Source organism: Lutzomyia longipalpis, chromosome 2 (assembly GCF_024334085.1).
Source record: "Lutzomyia longipalpis isolate SR_M1_2022 chromosome 2, ASM2433408v1".
Taxonomy (NCBI): Eukaryota; Metazoa; Arthropoda; class Insecta; order Diptera; family Psychodidae; genus Lutzomyia; species Lutzomyia longipalpis.
The window spans coordinates 37675346-37698578 of NC_074708.1; the positions used below are offsets into that span (position 1 = coordinate 37675346).

Here is a 23233-nt window from a genome sequence, read left to right on the forward strand (position 1 = left end):
CTTGCAAGTGGTTCCATGTCATTTTATTTGCAAATTTCCATTTAAAAGGAGGGAAATTGCACGAATTAAGATTATTTCACAAATGAAATGATTCAATTTCATTGGATAATATACGATGCCGGGGGAAGATACCACCGCATATACACCCAAGTGAACAAAATACATCCGCATAATGCAAAAATTCTCCGCAATATAAACCCAACAACTCTGCGGCATGGCAAATTTCCTTGCAAGATGGTGCGCAGAGATATATTGCATGATGGTGAAAAAAAATGAAGAAGAAGAGGAGAGAATATAAAATAATCTTATGTGGTAAAAGCCTCAAATATAGTGCCAAAATTTCATCAAGATAAAATTGAATCAAATAATGCTGGCGAATTTGAATGTTGCCAAAACCCGAGTTGAAGGGGGATGAAATACTCGCCCGAGAATGGAGTTAATTGAGTCAACTGATTTTATTGTGCATGAGCCTCCTCTCTCTCTCTCGCTCTGATATAACATCCGTCATCATTTAAAACAATTGCTTTACAGAATTTGATTGTGCCAATTGAAATCGCACATGGACATGCCACGGAATCACATTTCAGCGTATATTTATATCAGCGCATGGATCATGTATTGCATTTGATGGCGAGAGATACAAAAAAAAATAACTCACTGAATGGTTCTAAAGGTTCTAAAAGACTAGAAAATTTACAAAAAAAAACTTTATTGGATAAATCAGAATTTCTATTTATTGTCTTCTTGTTAAAAGACTCCCTGGAGCACCCCATTGTCGCTCTATCCCATTCAATGCTAGCCCAGCGCTAATTTAATCAAATTTTTAAATTTTGAATTATATTTCCTAAGCTTCAACGGAATATCAAGCTAAAGCAGCCAATAATAGAGGAAATTATTAAATGAAATAAATACAACCCTTCGTGCTTCTACTTAATAAACACACATATGAGTGCCTAAGTTCAAATTAATTTCATGCCCGAGCCTCAATCGTAGATGTAATAATTTATCATATTGCGTTTTACATTGCTATAAAAGTTAAATAAATTTTAGTTGATTGAAATTAATTAATATTCATTTAATTTGATCACAACACACAACACAATGCCTTGAGACCAGCATCATTTATGCGCACTCATAACTACATGGAGAGCACATCCCTCCTAGGTTTCTTTTTCTCTTATATAAGCAAACCCAAAATGCGACACTTTGATGCTGGAGAGATCATCCGACACATCCATCAAATTGGAGAAGCTAAAAAGAATACTTTTTCATGCTGATGGAATTTTATACAGAGAATCTCTCGCTCCGACCAACATAATTCTCCCCCCTATCGCCCTCTATTGTGAATTTGTATTTTAAAATGTGTGATATATGTTGCACACATAGATGCAATTTATGTATAAATTAACATTAATTGAATTTGATGCCGTCAAGAGCCTATAAACAAATGATGTCATCAACTTAATTTAACACTCACTAACTCAATATACAGAAAGCCTGGGCAATGATGGGAGAAACCCAGCAAAATGATATATCGAAAATACACCATGAAAATTTTATTTAGGACACTAACGAGGTTTTCTTTTTTCTTCTTGTTTCTTGCAGTTGGGACCCGCAGCAGCGGGACGAGGAATGTTCTGCTATCATTGTCCACCTGCATTGCATCCCACAGGACCGCATCCACCACGACTACCAGCCCTGGACTACCCTTTTGCACCAACACATCCTTGTAAGAAGAATTCTAAATTCTTTTTCTTAAAAAAAATAACTTTGAGTTTAAATTTATTCTTTTGATGAATAATTTCCCGATTAAACTGACCGTTGACAGCTACATCATCCACAGATCACGCACCCCATGTTCAAAAATCCCTGTCATTTAGGGATGGACTATATAGTCTCTCAAGGGGTGCGCCTGCAGGTGCTTTCAAGAGAAACGTATTATGTAGAATGCCCTGAAAGGCATCCCCAAACAGGGATTATAAATAATTAGCTTAGAACGATTTGGGAATTGTTTTGCTTTCCTCCCGCTTGACCATGGCGCACCCCATGGCATATATAGCACCCACACACACACCCCATTTTGCCAACAAAAGGGAGAAGGGTGATGCCACCCAGACAGATTGGGCCGAGAATATCCTTTTTGCATCGCAAATATCCTCATGAATAACACACAGTAATTGCCGGTGATGAGCTTATGAATGTGATGCAGCACCATTCCCAGCATCATGTTAATTATTTTCTGTAATTTTCTCCACATAAGTCATATAATTAAATTGGATTAACTTTCCCCGCGGTAGTCTAGCTCCCATATGGGTCTATCATGCTGGTGCGTGATGTTTTTCTTTTTTTACTTTTCTCGCAATTTTTTGCGTGGAAATTCTCAAGTTTTTTTTTGTTATTCAAAGGGGAAAGCTTTCCCAGCAGAAACCCCTTAGAAAGGGGTTGAAGGGGTTTGCTCTGCTTTATACTGTTACTGACTTACTTATGCACGAGAAATCCCCAACGGAGAATTAACATTTGGGCACAACACACAGATATAATTTGCAATCAAAGTAAAATGAGGTGAAATCATGGGCAAAATCCTCGTGGAGAACACACAAAAGCGGATCATCGTGGTCGGATGGAAAAAGTGGAAAATTAATTTCCTATTGGTGCTGAATAAAGCATCAGGATATACCCTCACACTTCCTCAACTCCATGGGTTATTCCTCTATTTTGGCTGGTGGTTTCCGTGGTGCGCAATGCCATCAAAATTTCATGATGCAAATGTTTGTGCTATTATTAAAACGAAAAGCTAATGACCACCGCGGATTTTGTGGGGTGGAAAGATTTAGTTCGGTGGATTTTGACCAAGCCACCCACACTCCCCATGAGCAGTGGTGGGGTGGCAACGAAAACCAATTCTTGAATACTAATTCATTAATGAGCCCTAATTAATCTGCCCGTATTCCTATCATTCCGTGTTGCGCGTACACAGAATAATGTGAAAATTTTCATATCCACCAAATTGCCCCCTTTTATATTCATATTTCGACATTACTCAGCTTTGACTGCTGAGTTATGTACCTATGTATGATTTTAATCTAAATTAAATATAGATTAATTATTTCTTTAAAAGAATTTAGAATATTCTTTAACAATTTTCGCATTTGATCGGTTTCAATTTAATCTTCCCCTAAAAGGATATTATGTACAGCATGAGAAAAAAATATGTATTGAAAGGAGTTTAGTTACTGATGTATGGGAAAATTCTTCATTCGAAAAAAAATCGGAACATAGTTAATGAACTAAGAATTAAAAATCGTTTAAGGGTCTTTTCATTTTCCATTGAATTCAGGTGAGAAATACCGGCTAAAAAACGTAAATAATGACGTCACAATAGTGATTTTTGGCTCTTTCAATGCATGAAACATAAAGAATCCTTGTTAAAAATTATTATTGAAAAATACACAATAATGACGTAATTCTTTACATTTTTGTATCAATTTTAAACCAGATTTTGCAAGCTAATTCCTGGATTAAATTGGAAAATATATTTAATGTTTTTTTTTTAGTTATTTTTTATTCTTTAAAAGAAAATTGAAGATTTTTCTTTATACATAAAAAATGAATGAACTAACTTTAAAACAAGTTAAAAGGATTTTAGTTATTATGATACTAATACTGAGATTAAAATTCTTCTCATGCAGTTATTTTTTTTTGCAAAATGTTTTCTATATATTGGTAAAATTCCTGAGAGTTTTTCATATATAATGCATAATGTCCTTTACAGAGGTTCCCTATGGTGATACATTGATGTACGAATTTCAACCAACAATTTGTCATGGATTGTCCTTGATGTTTGTCCTGTGTGCACCATAAGTGAATAAGTCCGAGAGAGGGAAGAGGATTAGAGAGTCTTGCTCTGAAATAATTAGATTCTCTGTAGGTGGATTTGAGTGAGGTTTGAGTGGGACTTTCACCTCCTCAATTTGTCGATTGAGGGTGATTCGCAAATTGGACGATAGGATTATTAAGTTTCTACCCATGGCAGAGACCGAGAGTCCCTCTGCCCAAGGACTCAACACACCGCACCATCATGTCCGGTCAATCAATAAATTGGCTCCCAATGTCTTAGTAGCACCCTCACAGTATCCAAGAGGAAATTCCTCTCGCACTCGGACACCGTCCAAGGGATTGTGTTGGTGGTGAAAAGGTGTTTACCCGGGGTGTGATGCTGTTGGGTTTTGTAATCCGTAAATGTGTAGCCCAATCGGACACTGACGGTGTCTTCGAGATGTTGGAGTGAAATAATAACAAGATAATCCACCCTCTAACTGCATTAATATCTCACTATGTGATGTTTCATCAGCTTTGGGATTTTATCTAACATTTATATCATTCCTCACTCTGCACAGTATCCCACAACACCCTTCCACAGACTTGCTAATTGAATTTCTAACTATCTATGGAGTTGATGAAAGGGTTTAAGGATTAGTTAGTACTTTTCTAAAGGAGATTAAATGAAGAATAGTGGTAAGATTATCCTTAAAGTAAGTTTTTTGGGCCTTCATTTTAATAGTTTTCCCACCTCGAGGCAATATTTTTAAAAAATTCAAAAATAAAGAAAAAGAATGATTTTTAATTTATAAAAAATTTTAATTTGGCATCCAAATATATCCATATGTAGGTACGTTGTTTATCGTTTTTATCGACACGGTGGCTTTATACATTTTCCATGAGGACTACCACTCAACATTAATTAATGCTCCAAGAGTTTTATATACAAACCCATCCTCCCGCGGGATATAAAATCTAAATTTTCCACCAAATTCTATTTAACTTGTGTGCAAATAAATTCAGCACAAAATAATATTTTCCACCGCTTTCACCCAGACCAAACTGCACGCGTGGACCTGACGATGTTTACATTTACTCTCACACACAAAAAAATGTAGATAAATTATTAATTTTTTGTCCAACTCTGTCAAGTGGAAAAAAATCGCATACATATGCATTTGAATTGCAACACATTGATGCTCGGCGTGTAACATATCCGGATGGGAATGATAGATGGGGATAAAGTAGGTATAGTACACGACGGTGTAGGTGGGTGAAAATAGAAGAGAAGCGGGGTAGGAAAAAAAAACTGGGGGAGTAAACTTTACAGCAATCATCAAAGTGAAAATATGAAATGTAAATTTTATTAAAATTATTTTTGTTGGTAATTTGATTTTTCTTGGAAGCTCTCACGATATCAATCTCATTCGTCGACCCACCGCACACCTCTCGTAGCTCACTAAAAATGTTATTTTCCCAGTTGCATGTTATGTATATAAAATCTATTTTCAATGCACGCGTGCAAATGCAGAATCTCATCCATCTATCCCGAGCCAGAGAGTGAGTGCCATCATATGAAACACACCCAATTTGCATGGCAAAAAGAATTACATTGAGTGTACTCATTGATGCTCATGCTATCATGCCTGCATTCGGCATCAACATCATGACAAAAATTGCATCAATTGCTAATTGCCAGGGGGAGAGATATGGCGAGAGAAATTCAATGAACACCTCCAGAAAAAAGATTTCATTACATTGCACTAGCTGTGAGACATCGTGCTGCGGTGAGGGCAGAAGGGGGGAGGCGGGACATTAGTTGGATTATAACGTGATGAAGAATTGATTTTATTGCTCAATGGGCAATTGTTTTATTTCTGAGAATTCCATCGATCAATGTGCCATCAATATCGATTCAATTAAATGCAAATCAATGCACACACAATTCTTCCAAAAAGGATAGACTTGTGGATTCCGATCAGTTTATATATAATGGTTGTATGCTACATAGTGATGTATTATGATGTGAGTGGGATAAACCATAATACAATTTCTCTTTTGAGGTTTTGAGAAGAGTACTAGAGTTGCTCAATATTCTAGATTAAAGATTATTATACTTTGCTTCTTAGAAACTTGTTTGGGATTAATTTTTAAAATCTTTTAAGTTTCTTTGTTCTTTTAAATGCTATAGATCCCAGTAAACAAATTTTGCCAATAAGTGATCAATTATTGAGTAATAAGAATTGACCAGAAATTGATCAATAATTGACCAATAATTGACCAATCGAATGACTGGCTTAATTGATTTATCAATTATTGATCAATCATTCATCAATCTGATTGATTCAATCATGATTGAGTATTGGTTGGCTCAATCATTTGTTTACTAGGAAGGAGTTTAGTCACTTTTGTGTGAGAAAATATTCTATTTGTGGGAACTATAAGGATAGGGGAAAGTGACCAAATTCGGACCTCTTAAGACCTTTTTTTTTTCAATCCGCTATTACTTAAAACTGATAAAACTTTAATTGTAGAAAGTTATGGGAGTAAAAAGTGCATTAAAAGGGCTTTAAAGTGGTACCAAATTTAAGATAATTGATTTTTATTTTGTACAATTTTTTCTCATTTGCATGGACTTTTGGAGGTCCGAATTGGGCCACGTTCCCGACGTTCCCCTACAGTTAATCCTGTAGTGGAGGATCAAAAAGGAATTTAAAAAATCGCTCAAAAAGTCTTTCAATTTTCACTTAAAGATCAGTTAGAAAAAACTGACAGAGATTTGTTTGAAAATTCACACAATGACGTCACTATTGTGCTTTTTTGTCTCTTTAAATACGTGAGATATTCGCGTTGATACTTCGCTGATAATTTTTAACGATGTACAACAATTTCTTAACAATTCAACGAGCATTAAAAAAACCAAAAAAAAGACATTAGTGACGTCATGCTTCTCATTTTTTATACAAATCTTTGCTGACTTTCCACACCTTGTGGTACACGTGGTAAACGAGAAGTCTTTTGCAATTTTTTATTCTGTTTTAGTTCTCCTAAAGAATCCCGATTACCTCCTTAACGGATAAATTTCTCCATTTAAAATGAATAGACTCCTTTTATTTTTGTAAAAAAAAAAAGTTTCAAAGAAAACTGTCCATTTTTTGCCAATAATCTCACAAATCTATCGTGAAAACTATAGAAAAAAATCTCTTGGTGCAACTCTGTATGGAGTACAATGCAAATTCAATGCGCCAGACACAAAATGTAATTCACCAAGAGAGAGGTGAAATTCCTGGAAAATGCTGCAAGGCTTCGGGGACACAAATTGGTGCCCACGAACTAAATTATATAATTTGAAGGAGTGTGAGGGGGCCCTCCACCCTAATTGAATTGTCGAATTGACATCATTTGCCACATTTGCCCATCATTCGAAAATCCATCTAATTGAGTTTCCCTCTTCTGAAAATTTGTGTGCGGAGGAGACTATCGCCTCTAATTCACTTACAAAAGCGCATGTGGAAACACACATTATGCCAATTCTCAATTTATCCCGTCTCTCTAAGTGTTCCTATTGAACCAATTTTCATCATACGTACAGACGCGGGTTCTTCGAGAGATTTTCCTTTTTGTGTGCCTCTCTTGTGTTCTTTGGGAAATTCCCCGGAGAATTAAGAAGTATCAAATTTCAAGAAAACAACCCTCAATGCATGCGTCAAATGCCATCGACGTGGAAGAAGGATGCAGCAGTATATGTGTGTAAAATCATAGATCAATTTGATTAAGAACAACCATGTTTAAGGGGTGAAAATATAGAACATTTTCCTCCATCTTAAGCTTTGATATTAAAATATTAATAACTTCAGCTCACCTGGGAGAAGCAAAACTTTTATTTTCCACCCAAAAAGAAACCTTGATAATTGATCATTTGAATAAAACGCCAACCAATCCCTTAAATAAAATCTATCGGGGTAGATTTTTGATTCTGTTTTGGCGACGAGGAAAAAGTCGATTGATCGTTTTCTCCTCTTTCCTAGAAAATTGTGTGGCGAGTTTGGAATTGAATTTAAAAGTTATCAGTGAGTAATTTTATTGGGAGAAACATTTCCAACCCCCCATGAATGTCTTTTTGTTGGCATCATTCTGCATTTGGGGGGGGGGGGGGTGTGAGTGGGTGGAAATTCACAAATTGCCTCACCATGAACGAAATTATCGTCAGGAGTGCAACGAAATGTCTTTTACTCTGTAACCAGAGCAAATTCACTTTGAGACTTCCACACAGTTATACTGGGGCCTTCAAATTGATCCCTCTGACTTTACGAAAGAGAACGAGACTATCGAATCAAGTTGTGGACTTTATGGTGGTTACCTTACAATAAGGGGGCTCTTGGCAGAAATTCTCAATACAAAGTTGAACTGATTAGATATTAATAATTAATAAATTAATCTTAAGAATAATTTTCTTATGCAATAAAAATTTTAGGCAAAATTCTCTTTCCAGACACAAGCTATTCCTATCATCCTGCAATCCACGATGAGACCTTCGTCCGGCGGAAGCAGAGACGCAATCGAACGACTTTTACGCTACAGCAGGTAAAATATTTCCTAAGAAAATTCCTCCCAAACTCCCCTTTTTCATTGTTTTGTTGCATTAATAAATAAAATCTCACCGCACACTTTCTTCCGCAGTTGGAGGAACTTGAGACGGCATTCGCCCAAACTCACTACCCCGATGTCTTCACCCGAGAAGACTTAGCAATGAAGATCAACTTAACCGAAGCTCGAGTTCAGGTATGAATAAAATGAAAAAAAAAGAAAAGAGGGCAGCCAAGTTCAAGAGGTTGTGAGTGCGCAAGAATCCAAAGAGCAGAATGGTGAAATATGTCATGTGATTAATCCCATCATGGTCTGTCAATAACAGAATTTGCCACATTAGCTCACAAGATAATCTAATCAATTTAACCAAGATAAAATTCCAATACGAAAACTTTGGGAGCTGCCAATACGGTCACGTAATACGTTTTTGCCATTGATGACAAAATGTAATAAATGCGGGAATGAAGGAGGAGAGGAGGAAGGAAGGAAAAAAACTTTTAGCACCATATGGGGAGACCCACATAATTGCAAGATTAGATGATTTTTCCATCTTATCGTATTTCAACGAAATGTCATTAATAAGATTTCAGCGGCAACGAACTTAATTTCTCCTCTTCCTTCTTCTATCCATATTCAATCGATAATTTTAAGGCAATACCAAGATATTTACACTCGTGCCTTGGCATAAGATAGTCTAGGATGTACTGCTCTCGCGTATTGAAAATAATGAGTGTGAAGAGTATATCCTAAACTATCTTATGCCAAGGCACGACTGTATGTTGAAGGAATTTTTTTTTGTTTGTTCTTTTGCAATTCTTCTAAGAACTTCATTAGGACCTTCTCTCTGACAAAAAATAACGATAAAAATTATACATATTTAGGGTGAAAGATAAAAAAATTGTTAAAAAATCATATTCTTTTTTCCCTTTGCTAAATTTAAAAAGGAGTTTATTCGCTGATGTATGGATAAATCCCTTTTTCTGGGATGAATCTTAACACAGTTAATGTTGTAGAGTATATCAAGAAAATTTAAAAAAAAAATCACCTGAGAAACTTCACATTTTCCTCTAGTTTCAGCTGGGAAAAATCACCAATTTTTTTCCCAAAAATGTAAAGAATGACGTCACTATTGTATTTTGTGTCTTTCAAAGTCTGAAACACGAAGAATACTTTTCAACTAATAAAAAACATCGAAGCATTAGCTTAAACATTTCTTGCAGTGAAAGAAACAAAGAAAAGCACATTCATGACGTCATTCTTCTCGTTTTTTTGGCAAATTTTTATCTTTCTCTTTTAACGAATGAATAATAAAGAATTCTGGTCAAAAATTATCGACGAAGCATCAGCATGAAAGTTTCATGCATTAAAATAGACAAAATTCACACAAAGGTGACGTCATTCTTTACATTTTGAAGAAAATAATTTTCGACTTTTTATAATTTATCTGAAAGGAAAATGAAGAGTTATTTTTTGGCGATTTCTAATTTTCTTTTGCTCCTCTACATAACTACATATATTCAGATTGTGCCCTCCAATAGGATTTTTCCATACATCAGTGATTAAACTCCTTTTTGAAAAAAAATATTCACATTTCACCATCAACAAGATCAAGATTCAAGAAAAAAGAAGTATAAAAAAAAAATACTATGAGAATATTAAAATTCAATTACACTTCATTCCTTCCTCCCACTCCCCCTCCTCCTCATGGAGTTGAAGAGTGAAATTTGGTGGAAACAGAAGCAAAATGTAAAAGTCTTGCGCGGAGAAGTTTGTTTGATTTGCCCGAAGCATGTCACGTATTATGAAATATTAACAGCAAACAATATTCCAAGCATCACACATTCATTGTTGGCAAATAGAAATCCACCCCCACATATATTTGCCCCGGGAGTGTGGCTGTTTTTCTCGTTTGGGGCCTCCCCCGCATCAGTGCACCGGGGAGCGCATTATTGTGTGGAAAGTTTCTCCGCACATGTTACGAAAGGCAAATGACTTTCATTTCATTTTGAAGTCTCATTACATCCCCACACCCTCATGACGCGTTATGAAACCCATTCTTGTCGGGGGGGGGGGGGTAGGTGGGGGGGGTTTCTTTGGGTGCATCGTCTCTTTGTAAATGTTGCAGAGAAATGCAATTCCCACATTGCTGTGAGAAGGAACAAAATAAATATATTTAGGGGGAGCTTTGTCACTCACAGAATATGCATAAGTGGAAGAGAGGGTAGAAAGAGAGACAGAGTGAGAGAGAGAGCGTCTAAATGAGGAAAATTGTTTGACGCCATCTTCAACCACTCTTTTATCCTCAACCCCACACGAGGAGCTTTGCAGTGCGCCTGCGAAGAGTGGAAATGCAAATTGGATGTTGTTCCGTGGTTTTTGCAATTTACACCCAATTTTGCAGCTAAAATGTTGCAATTTTAATAGTCCTCAACATGGAGAGCCACTCCTACCTCCCCTATGCCATTAAACAAATACAGTATACCCTTTCAACCCCACTATACCCTTTTTTTAATATTCCCTATTAATAAAGAATTTTTATTTTCATTTGAATGAAATTTCGCACAATATAGCAACAATTATTTCAACAACATTCTGCAACAATTCAAAGTGGACTCTTTGGTAGATTTTCATTTAAAGATACGATTTTTTCTTTGCAAAAAAATAAAAGAAGTAATTTTTGCAATTTTTCTCTTTGATATTTTGAGTACAATTCCCCCTAAGAGAAGCACAAGTAGGTATATAGCACGCCTAATTATTCAACAAACACATGGTTCAATGAGGGAGGAAATTGTGAGTATTGTAGTGTGTAAATATAATTACAAAACAATCGGTTTGATATGAAAAGAAGGGTCTCATTCTCAAGTGGAAATCATATTTAGGGGACAAGAAAAAATGTATGGTGCGCACCCCCTGAGGGGCACAGAGAGCTGACGGAAATGTCAGGAGAAGGTATTTAGCAGCAATTAAAATTCAAGTGAGAAAAGTTTGTAATTCTAATTGGGATGAAATTTTGGAATTTAGATTTTAGAACAGAATTCTCAAGACTTCTCTCAATCTTGCAAAATATGCAAAATTATATAAATTCTATTATTTCCACCCTTTCTACTCGGTTTGGTTAAATTCCATATTTATCTATTTTGAATTAAAATCATGATTATTGAGAAAATTCGCTTCTTGTATTTATTTTCTAAAAACAATAATTTCATCCTTGCGGGAATAAACGCCGTCGTAGAACAATGGAGTAGATGTTGACGAAGAATCAACATCACACCCGAATGAATTTGGAGCAAATATTTAAATTGTGGGCTATTATCTCGACAATATATTTGATCATATGCGATCTCATGAGAAATTATTTCATAACAGATTAAATTGATTTTCCATTCCATCCCGCCTGCCCTTGGGCGGTGAGAAATCATACCACTTGAGAGAGAGAGAGACAGTCAAGGAGACAAAGAACATTCCAATGGTGGTGAGAGGGGAGGAAAGAAAATTCAATAAGAAGGAAAATCGTTTGGGAAAGTCAACTTCAATTTCTCGTACACATTGTGTTTCCTCTCAAATGTTTGGGAAGCTTTTGCGCGTATCAGGATAAACCATTTGAGATTGTTGCCGCCCATGAATTTTCTCCACCATCACACCCAAAAACAACATGCAACGAGGGGGTTTCTTGTCTTGATTGCTTTATGGGGTTCCTGCACGAGGAGAAATCTTCTTCATGGTGACTGAAGAAGAAGAAAACATTCCGGAGGGGTTGTGCAGAGAAAAAAACAATTTTCCCTTCTCTTAGATTCCTTTCCTAACGAAAAGAAGAAAAAAAAACGAGGGGATGATGATTTCGAGGGATTCACAACCACACTACATAAGTGAAGGTGTCAGATTACAAAGTGGGTGGCCACTTAAATTTCATTCCACCATGATTCGCCTTGGTTTATCTCATCTAACAGAAAAACCTTCTTTCCCTTTTTTTCTGTTGAAGGAAAATTTTCTGGCTGCCGAGATCATGCATTAACAATTTATTCGGAAAATGTTATTAAATATTCAGAGACTAATTTGATAAAATTCTATTAGGCAAGTACTTCTGTAGGGGGGATGAGGGAGGATTTTCATTTATATTTCTACCCCTCAACCTCCCTTATCTACCGCCAAAAATTCGCTATGATAAAATTTTCAAACTTAATCAAACTAGAGTTGAAAATTTTGATTTTTTTTAGGTTTTTAAAAATTAAATTCAAAACAGATAGAAAACTCAAATGAAAGAGAAAATACAAAGATTCAGTCTATAAGAAAAAGAAGAAGCATCAACATCATCCACAATCAATTTTATTACAAGTGAAAACTTCCACAAACCATCGACTTTTCATTTCAAAAATGTTCACATTCAATTTTGCTTAAGAGGAGGAAATAATATAGTTAGAGGTATCATGAAACCCCTTCGCAAGCGTATCACATTTCCACCCCCACCCACCTCAACCCATTTCATGTGAGAGATTTTTCGTATTCAGTGAAGCACGTGACCCAAAACTGACAAATTCAATTTCAACTTTTCAACTTCTCCGGACTTTTCTCTACACACCCTTGACTCAACATTGCTGATATAAAAAAAACCTGCCAAGTATCAAATATCAAAAAAAAATTATTATTACATTTAAAATGTTCTCCATTTCAATTTTGATGTCCGCATGGATTCCACTAACTAATCCCAAAAGCTATTAGTTAACAACGCGCGGGGTGGTTGGATGTTGGAAAATTCTTTTATATAAGTGGAAGTTCACTTTTCCATTCGAGTTATTATTTTTTTTTCTTTCATTCCGCCCTGTCTGTGGTACAAAATTCAATAAGCGCACCATTGGAAAATTATATACTTGTAGCAGGATAAAGAAAATTCTCAGGGAAAATTCAGACAATCTACTACTCCCCAAAAAATATTACACCACCACACAATTCTCTTTCACTCTCACCACAAATTCAATTTATAAAGAACCATCAAGTTTGGGTTTTTTTTTGTCTTTTCTCCTCCTCCGCCTTTGCTTTTTGGCACACAGAGATAGCTCTGGGGCAATTTATTACGGAGAATGATATGAGAGTGATGGAAAATGTTGGACATATTTCATATCTAATGTGACAGACTGTATGCGACAAATTGAATTTTTTTCCACACACTGTAAAAGAAATAAAATAAGTTGTGACCTCTTAAGGGTTGGGGGTGGGTGGAAAATGAGAAGATAGTGGTCACATTTGGTGCTAATAGAAGAATTTATTGTGACAAAGTGACACTAATAGCTCAAAATGGAAGACCCCACAGAACGGTAATGCATTTGATAAGAGATATTCATTACGAATATTGTATATTTTATTCTATTCTTAAGGGGGGTCTCTTAGGAAAACTGTTGGAATTGACACAATTTTATTATTTTAATTTTTCTTGGGGTTTTTCTTAAATTTGGTTTTCTGATGATGATTACATTTGAAGCCTAATTTTTGAAGAGTTTTAAAATCACTTTCGGCCATCTTGTAATTTTGCAACTTTTTCAAAGAACTGCCCTAAAACACAAAGGTAGGTTTTTCTTAGAATCTACTGGATGGATTTAGATGGAATAAAAAGAAATGGAAAGTAGAAGCAGTAGCAGAGAATGTACCGGAACAGATTCTTGAATTTCAACTCAGAAGTTGAGAAAAGTCAATAATATTTGTCTACTTTTCTCAGCTGCTGTGTCGAAATTCAAAATTCTGTTGCGGAACAATTTCCGCTAATGCTTCCTCTTTCATTTGCTTTTTACCTCATCAAAATCCATGTAGTAGATCCTGAGATCAACCTACCTTTGTGTTTTGAGACAGTATCGTGGAAAATAAAAAAAATGGCGTTGTACCTAAGATGGCGGAAAGTGTTTTTCTTACTTTTTAAAAATAAGTCTTTAAATGTAGTCAAAATCGAAAAACCAAGTTTAAGAGAAACCCCAAGAAAGATAAAAAACATTTAATTACACCAGCTCTCAAGAGAGACCCCCTTAATTGAACGAATATTCTTTTATATAAAAAAAGGAATTTTTGTATCAAGTTAAAAATAAATTATCAACCCACAATATGCACAAAAAAGCTATACGAGAGTTACAAGAAAAGGGGTGAGAGTCAACAAATTCGTTGAGGTTCATCGTTAACAAATTGATACAGTTCATGGGGTGGAAGAGAATGAAGCAAAAAAGAAGAATAGAGGGTGAGGGTGTTGGTGAAGTGGGTGCGAGGAAAATCTTTGTGAACAGATGGGCCTAACACAGCAAATCGCCTCTCTTCTACCACACTCTCTTGGTGGTTTTACATTGCGGCATTTTAAGCAGAACATTAAACACCCCAACCCCTGCTGGTGCTCTTCATGCTCTTCATTGCTAAAGGAATTACATCCAGGAGATGATTACATAATAACTAATTTTACATTATTTGGCTTTCTGCCACACCGAATGTACAAATTGGAACGAAGTTTAGGGGTGGGGGTGAAGAATTCACATTGTTGTAGCAAAACAACTAAATAACAATGAGTGTGTGTTATGTGAGCATCCCCTGGGGGTATGTGCTTCTGAATAATGAGCTTAATATTTGTTTGTGGATAAATTGGTATGAAACTAATTCTCTCTGATTTGCCAGGCATTTGTCGCGCGAGGATTTCAATTCAAAATTTTCACGACATCTTCATCTTTGCAAGTTTCAGCTCCCATATAACACATTTCTATGCAAATTTATCCACTCAAGTGAATAAAATAGCCTCTGGCTTAATGAAAAATTATCTCTTTATCCGCATTTCATGTAGCTCCCGCTTTTTAATGAAATTTCCCCCCTCATGCACTCCATCTGCTTTTGGAATTTAACAAAATTACACCCAAGATGAGAAATTATCAAACAATTCAATAAAATTATCTCATTTTTCTCTCTTCTTCATTTTCGTTCTTTCCTCTGTGACAACACACAAAATCAACCACCCAAAGGTTTGGTTTCAAAATCGCCGAGCAAAGTGGCGAAAGGCAGAACGTTTGAAAGAGGAACAGCGAAAGCGTGAGAATAGTGGGGAGGCTCCAATTCTACCGGATAAGATTGAAAGTAGCCGAGATTCTTCACCTGATATTACGGGGGATGCTGATGATGATCGACGAAGCTCCAGCGTCCCCCCAATGAGCCCTCGAATGGATTCCGAAACGGAGAGACCGCTCTCTTCATCCCATCTCACGCAATCGCTATCTCAATCGGGATCAGGTGGTAGTCCCGGGTCACCTTCTCCCGGTTTAAGGTGAGAATTTGCTTAGAATTTAAAAAATCCTAATTCCTAAGCCAATTGCACGAGAGTCTATGTAACTACCAGGAGCTATATTCTCTAAAAATGAAAAATTCTCGTGATAAACTCCCGAAGGCTTTTTGCAGGGAAAAAATGAGGAAAACTTCACGTGAGCATGATCCTCCAAGAAAAATAATGCTTCCGTGATAAAGTCCCGTAAGATTTTCCCGGTTATCACGTTTCTTTTAAAGCGCTAAAGCCTTCAGGAGTTTATCACGGGATTTTTTCACTCTTAGAGAATCCAAGCCCAGGCGTCCCCATTGCAACACAAAGAAGATAAAATAAAAAAAAATTCCCTTTATCATTTCAGTCGAATGTCTCAACATTCAGCTGCTAGTCCAACAACATCACAAGCATCAGACTCCCCAATTGAAGTGGGTGGACCGATTTCCTTGACAACAACTCGCTCAGCGGCCCTCACAACACCCTCATTCGGCAATAGCATCTTCACCAGTTTCACTGACACGTAAGTTTGCATGCTGTCGTGCTGTTCTTAAAAGCCCCCTCCCCCCTCCCCCGGAATCCACACAAGAAGCCCAGACACGATAAATCTCAGGCCAAGAGACACGTGTCATCAATAGAAGTAATCCGAAAATTTTCAATGTTGTGTAACACAAACACCCATTCAATGAGGAGATCGGCAAAATGCCCAGTAATTGTCCATAAGAGCTTCCACACAACTCTCATGGTCATTCCACTACCGTAGGGTGGTGCGATGGAGTCTCTGAGAGAGACGCAGGAAATGGTAATGTTTCCTAAATTGTATCCATTTTCGGTCCTTTTCAACTCACACCCCCTCAATGAAGGGAAATCTTGAGCAGAATAAGGGGGAAAATGACATTATTCAGCTTGTCTTATAGTGTTTTGATAGCATTACATGGCTACTGTATTGCATTACGGACCAAAATGATAATGTTCTCGAGGATTTTTGCTCCTAAATTGTGTGGGTGGTGCCCACAAAGTGAACGCCGCACGTAATAGCTAAAACTGCAATTTGTCCAAACGTCGTTGAGTGGAATTTTTCACGTCAAAGAAAATATCGATTGAATTAAATGCAAATCGCGTTTGATTTTATCAAAATCAGACAACCATAACGTCAATGCATCGTGTTTCTGGATGTTTTTTTTTTCCATTATTTTTCATTCTCTTCTGAGGAGAAGCTTTAGATGAAAATGAATGGGTTGATGTACAAGACGTAAAATTCATTGAAAACTTTTGCAATAAATTTGACAAATTTTTTTCTTAAATATAAAAAAATTGAAATATTTCCTAAAAACTCTAATAAAATCAAACAAGAGGGGGTTTATCTGCCAAATATTTCGATTTTTTGGCGAATCAATTAGATCTTGAATAAAAAATGAATCATCACTAATAATTCTATTGACAAATATTCAGAATCTGAGCAAATTGTCCGAATCTTGACGAAGAATTTAAATCTTGACGAATAATTCAAATAATCTGAATCATTGTTAATAATCCATATCTAGAAACATTATCCAAATCTTGACGAAGAATCCGAATTTTGACGAAGAATTTAAATTTTAATGAATGCGTTTAATAATGATAAATATTCCGAATCTTTGCAAATAGTCCGAATCTTGACGAAGAATTTAAATCTTGACGAAGAATTTAAATCTTGACGAATAATTCAAATAATCTTGACAAATAATCTGAGTCATTTTTAATAATCCATATCTTTAAACATTATCCAAATCTTGACGAAGAATCCGAATTTTGACGAAGAATTTAAATTTTGACGAATGGTTATAAATATTCCGAATCTTTGCAAATCGTCTGAATCTTGACGAATAAGCCGAATCTTGACAAATATTCGAAATATTATCAAAAATCCAAATATTTTCATACAAATAAATACCCCTTGAATTGAACCCTTTTAATGTTATTAATTTCCGGAAGCTGAATGCTTTAAAATAAATTAAAAGTATAGCGGCTTTGTCCGGTAAAAGCTTTTAAAATGATTTTGTCTTTTTTCAAGCTCTTCTCTTTACCACAACGCTAGGAAAAAAATCCTCCCAATGGACAAAAAAAAAGAAGGAAAAATCTGCGGGGGTTTTGTGATTTTTTCCCCACACAACTGCGCTACAACCCCTCCTTGTAAAATTCAATGTGTCCAAAATATAAAGAAGTAAAATTATAGACATTAATATGATAGGAGAAAGTAATCCTTATTGATTTCTGGTTAATGTGAGATTTAATATTTTTCCTATGGGGTGGGCCATGCGCGTTGTTTTTCTCAGCATAATCCATTAAAAATGCGCGCGCGAGGGGGGTTGGTTTGAAAAAAAAATCTCTCTCAACAAAATGCTATTACCGAGAACCCCGGGAAAATGACAGAATTTTTAATTCTCTTCCCCCTTCTATATATGGATGAGAATATAGAGAATCACAGCTAAAAGAGAAAGACCGGAAGGAAGAAAAGTACCAAAGATTTTTCCTTTTTTTCCACCCTTATGAAAATTACTTTTATACATAAAATAAATTATTGAGGAGGGCTATTTCCAAGTCAATACTGTTTTGGTGATTAACATCTGAATTATATTTTTGGAGTGTTTAACACACTGTCAAATCACCCTTTGTTATCTCTCTTCATTCATTCCTTTTGCATCCCCCGCACGCATTGAATCAAATATATATATGGTGATTTATTGTGTGGAAAGTAACCCGGAAACGGAAACAGTATGCAGTTGAGAGAATAAAATTCAGGGAAATCATTTAGATGAGAATCCTTCGAGGGAAAAATTATTATCAATCTGATAACTCAGTCATGATGAACTCTTAATTGTGGGAGAAAATTCAATGGGAAATTAGACAGAAATTTCCAGAGTTTCCATAAAGAATATTCTGAAGGAAAATTCCAAGAAAAAACGCGAAAATTCATCGAATTATTTTACAAGAAACTCCCAAAAAAATTTCTTCTATATAACCCCTAAATTTCGAGGAAATCAATAAAATATAACGTAGCGTACTTTCTTCAAAATGCCTCCGGGACTACCACCATCTACCACACAACTTGCACAGCACACACAGAGAATTTAATAAGCTGTAAAAGCACCAAATTCAATAAAATTTCAATTTCATGATCATGAAGATCCTCAATCAATTTTATTGCTAAAGAAAGCCTCCGAGAAAGCTTGCAAAAGCATGAGTTAAATTGTATTTGCAACAGGAAGCCAAATTCATTTTTCACTTATTTTATTACCTACCACGTTCAGGCCTCCTCCCGCGAGTCACCCTGAGAAACCACCAGAGAAGCTTTTCCTCTCCTACTCTGTGCTTTTGCATATATTTTTCGTTATACTAATAAAAGCGAAAAAGCCCAAAGATTGGGTTTATGTTGTGAATTTTTTTTACGAAATTCACTGAAATTTTTATTTTGTGGCAAAAAGGAAAATTTTTGCGATAATAATAAAGAAAAATGAAGAAATTGTCGCTTGAAGCAGAACGCTTCCATCTTAATTACAAAATCAACACATTGCAGAGTGAATAAAATTAATTTTATAATTTTCGTAATAAAGTCACTTTTCATTGGTTAATCTTTTTGTAAGTTTTGCAAGTTGAAATGTGCAAAGACGCGGGGGTGTAATGAGAACTTTCTCACATGCTTGTACGTACCACACCTTGGTGAATTTAGTCAAATTTTCCGCACTGAACTATAATGAAGAAATTTAATAATCTCTCCCTTGTGTGAATATTTTGCCACGAAAGCCATGTGCAAGTTTGTGAAACTTCCAACTAATGCAGCATCACATGAGTCGTCTGTGGTGGATCTGCCGTATTGTCATCCCGTGATGCCTCAACTTTGTGTTAAATTATGCGGCAATTAATTATTTAATTAACTAATTTCTCATCTCCATTTACATGCCATACTTCTCCCCTCCCTCTCATATTCTTCCGCAAAGTTAAATAAAAAATTTACAACATAGAATCTTCCTTTTGGTAATGAGAGAAGAATTTAATTTATTTTTCGTAAGGAGAATAAGGAGTAAGAAAAAAAAATGTGAAGTAGAATAGAAAATGAGTAGGAAGAAATTAATATTTAAAAATAAAACATTTTTTCTTCTTTTTTCTTCCTCTTTTTCCTGAGAAGTTGGAACTCCAAGACAAAATTATAATATAATTGATTTTCTTCCTTTTTTTCCTCCCTGAAGGCACTCGCGGTCACCCCCTTCGCGATGGGAGATTATAATAAGTTAATGTATTATAAAGTTTATTTGAGCTCTACAGTCTACACAACATAGTCTAAAGGGCACAAAATGAACATTGGATTATATACATTGGTTCTGTCCAGTGGAAAATGGGGTTTTCCTCCGCCAATCTTCTCAATGTGATATCTTTTCACTTATTTAATAAGAAAAAAAAACCCTTTGGGGAGGGGAGATACAAAAAAAAAAGTTCAAGCTTATCCATTTTGCAAATTGTTCCGAGAATGAGGTAATTATCCACCATGCCAAGGATCACGCGCAGGAGGGTGGGATGAAGATGAAATGTCTGACAAAGAGGATGGGGGGATAAGAAGAACAAGAAAAAAATGAAGAAAAGACAGAAATGTGAAAAGAAAGGGTCAATTACTTTAAAAGATTACGCAAAAATAGACAGAGATATACTCAGTGAGGTACTTTTCCACTCCGCCATGTTAAATTATTTATTGAATTTCCAAGAAAAGACAGATTTTCTCCTCTACGAATCCACCCAAAATGCATTAAGATTCGGGAGACATGAAATAAAAAATCATGCATTATGCAAGGAGATTTAGCAGAAGATTTAAAAATATATCTTTATGTCTCCTCTTTTTGGCCTTCTTACCATCCCTCTTTTGTATCCACATAAAATGAAAAGGTTCAGTAAAAATAATTTCAAAAAAATTATTTTTTAACAGAATAAACTAAAAAAGAATTCTTTTATGCAAGAAAAAATTCCTCTGCGGTAGAGGAATATTTTGTGGCACGATTAATTGCTACAAATGAATTAGTTGAATAAACATTCTCCTCTCGGAGATACCCAATTCACTTTATGAATTTTAATTGGAGTTAATCAAATAAATTTCCATATAGTCTGTATTATGTTTGCGTGCCCCCCCACCACCCTTCACATTCTGCAATAACTTTTTTTTCTTTCTCGCACGATCGTTATACATTCAATTTGATCTCAATTGATTTCCCTCCGTTAACCCTCATTCGCACTGAAAAATTCGAATAACATTCTACCCAAGAAAGGTTTCCATGATTCCCTCCAACAAATTGATTTTCCACCCCTTCTTTTGCAGAGGGGGGGGGCTTCCAATCTCTTTTGGCGCAAACACCCGGGTGCGTGCCAAGGGAAATTTTGTTTTCTCTCGTCAAAATTCCAACCCCTTTGATCATATTTAATTAATCTGCTAATTATTGAATTAGATTCTGCCAAAGTCGAGGTAAAATGAAGTTATAAGCCACCTGCGTGTCTTTTTTGCGTCTCCCCCGTACCATCCTCCCCTTCTCATCTTACGTGAAAAATTTATTATTTACGTCTCGCATGTGTCGCGAAAACACAATAAATCCCCGCGTGTGAGCAAATTTGCGTGGAAGGTAGTCCCTGCTTTTGCCTCTCAAATATTCACGAAAGAACCAAGATAATGCCATTAAATTTTCCAAAAACCATCGAAATTTTCTCTATTAGGACGCTCCTCCTTTTACACAATTCACGAAATTATTGCTTTAATAAATAATGAGAAATGTTTCGCTCTATGGAAACAATTTTGGGAAAATTTTCTTATACGTATTACCCTACAAGAAGAAAATGAGGGATTTTAGATGCGAGAAATTGCTTAATTTCGTTATATTTTATAGCATTTTGGGTTCTCTTTTAACGATACATTTCGAGGAATTGAAGATTTTTTTTTATTTCATAAAGGACTTTATTCATTTTAAAATTATCAATGTGTAAAAAATCCCACGAGAAGGCAATTCTTTTAAAATATTTTCTATTCTTTTCTTACAGTTTTAGGAAGTTAGTAAGATTTTTTAAATATTCTATGAGAAATAATTTTAAATGCTTTGACAGGTATTTCTCTCTTTAATCGTATCGAAAAATAAAAGAAAATTCTAACTGAAAATTTGAAAAAAAAATCATCTCAAAGATTTGTAAGACAGCAATTTTTTATTTTACTTTAAAAATACAACACGGAAAATTTAATTTTTAATTCAGGGAGAAATTTAAATCTGGCATATAGAATTTAATAGCCTGGACCCAGAGCGATAGTCTCTGACTCTAAATGTCTCTGGATCAAATCTCGGGATTGCTGACTCAAAAATCTTTTCTTTCTGTTAAATTTTTTTCTTATTTTATTTAAAATTAAAATAAAAAAAAAAGATTTTTCACAGAATTAATCCCAAAATTACATTTAGATAAATAAAAAAAGTCAGCAATCCCGAGATTCGATCCATAAACATTGATGGTCAAAAACTATTGCTTTCTGTCTGAACTAATTAATTTTTTTATGCCGAATTTTTATTTTTCTCTGAATTAATAATTAAATTTGAATCATAGTATTTACCAGAGAAGATTCTTCAGAAGAAAAATAAATATTTTCACTTATAACGGAAAATTCTAGCTTGGAAAATTCATAAAATAAAATTTATCATGACTACATATTGCACATCTAGTGTGCAAATATGAGAGTATTGAGTGGCAGTTTGAGGGGAGACTAAATGGGGGGTTTGTTGACTGTGTTGGGTGGCTTTTCCTTGTGTAACGAACACACATTTTGGGATGCTGCTCAAAACGACAAAATTGAATTTGAAGCATTGACGGGGGCCAAGAGCGAGAGGACGATACGGGAAAATGCTTTTGGGTGAAAAGCGAGGAAATTCTCATCTTGTTTTGATTGCGTTTAATTTGTTTGTGCACAAATCTTCCACATACAGCTGGATTGCGAGGTAGGAATTTAATTAAACACACCCCGGGTAGCTTAATAGATTTTCTAATTGAAATATCAACACACAGAGAAAAAAAAGGATTTTCAAGTTTTTTTTTCTTCCTTTTTCTTTCATTTCTTTTTCTGGTGCTTTTTCTCACTCAACGGTGTGTGTGTGTTGTACACGGTAAAGGAAAGTATTTTCCACCATTTTCCCCACTTTTGCACGTATAGCAACTCTCTGCACCTTTGCACATCGTTTCAGGACATTCCACAAATATCCTTGGGGTGGTGGCTTGAGAGCCATTGAGCGCGCGCATCCACTTGACCAATCAGAATGGGAGGAATTTAATTACAGCACCAAATAATTCCATCATCAGAATCCCCACAGACTTGTTCTGGATTTTTTCCTCTCTCTCTTTCTTCCTCCGCCACATCTCCTGACCACCACACTGTGAGGATCCACAAGGATATCCTCTCTTTGGTATGAAGTCTATATAGGAATTGTAATGAGAGAAATATCCAAGAGAAATCTCATTTTGTCCACAACTACGCGAGGCAATGAGGCAAATAAGCATTTAGAGGACAAACCACAC

General features: G+C 35.5%; 1 protein-coding gene across 2 annotated transcripts in view; it reads left to right on the forward strand.

Moving 5' to 3' along the window:
- LOC129790603 (homeobox protein ceh-37) overlaps positions 1 to 23233 on the forward strand; it is a 45329-nt gene that overhangs the window by 18783 nt on the left and 3313 nt on the right. The window contains exons 2-6 of one of the 2 annotated variants that reach the window (XM_055828184.1): positions 1606 to 1729; positions 8294 to 8403; positions 8500 to 8601; positions 15384 to 15682; positions 16038 to 16193. In XM_055828184.1, the coding sequence (XP_055684159.1) occupies positions 1633 to 1729; positions 8294 to 8403; positions 8500 to 8601; positions 15384 to 15682; positions 16038 to 16193 (764 nt within the window). In that variant the 5' untranslated portion in view covers positions 1606 to 1632. The remainder of the gene's footprint in view (positions 1 to 1605; positions 1730 to 8293; positions 8404 to 8499; positions 8602 to 15383; positions 15683 to 16037; positions 16194 to 23233) is intronic. The other variant, XM_055828185.1, reaches the window with a different exon arrangement.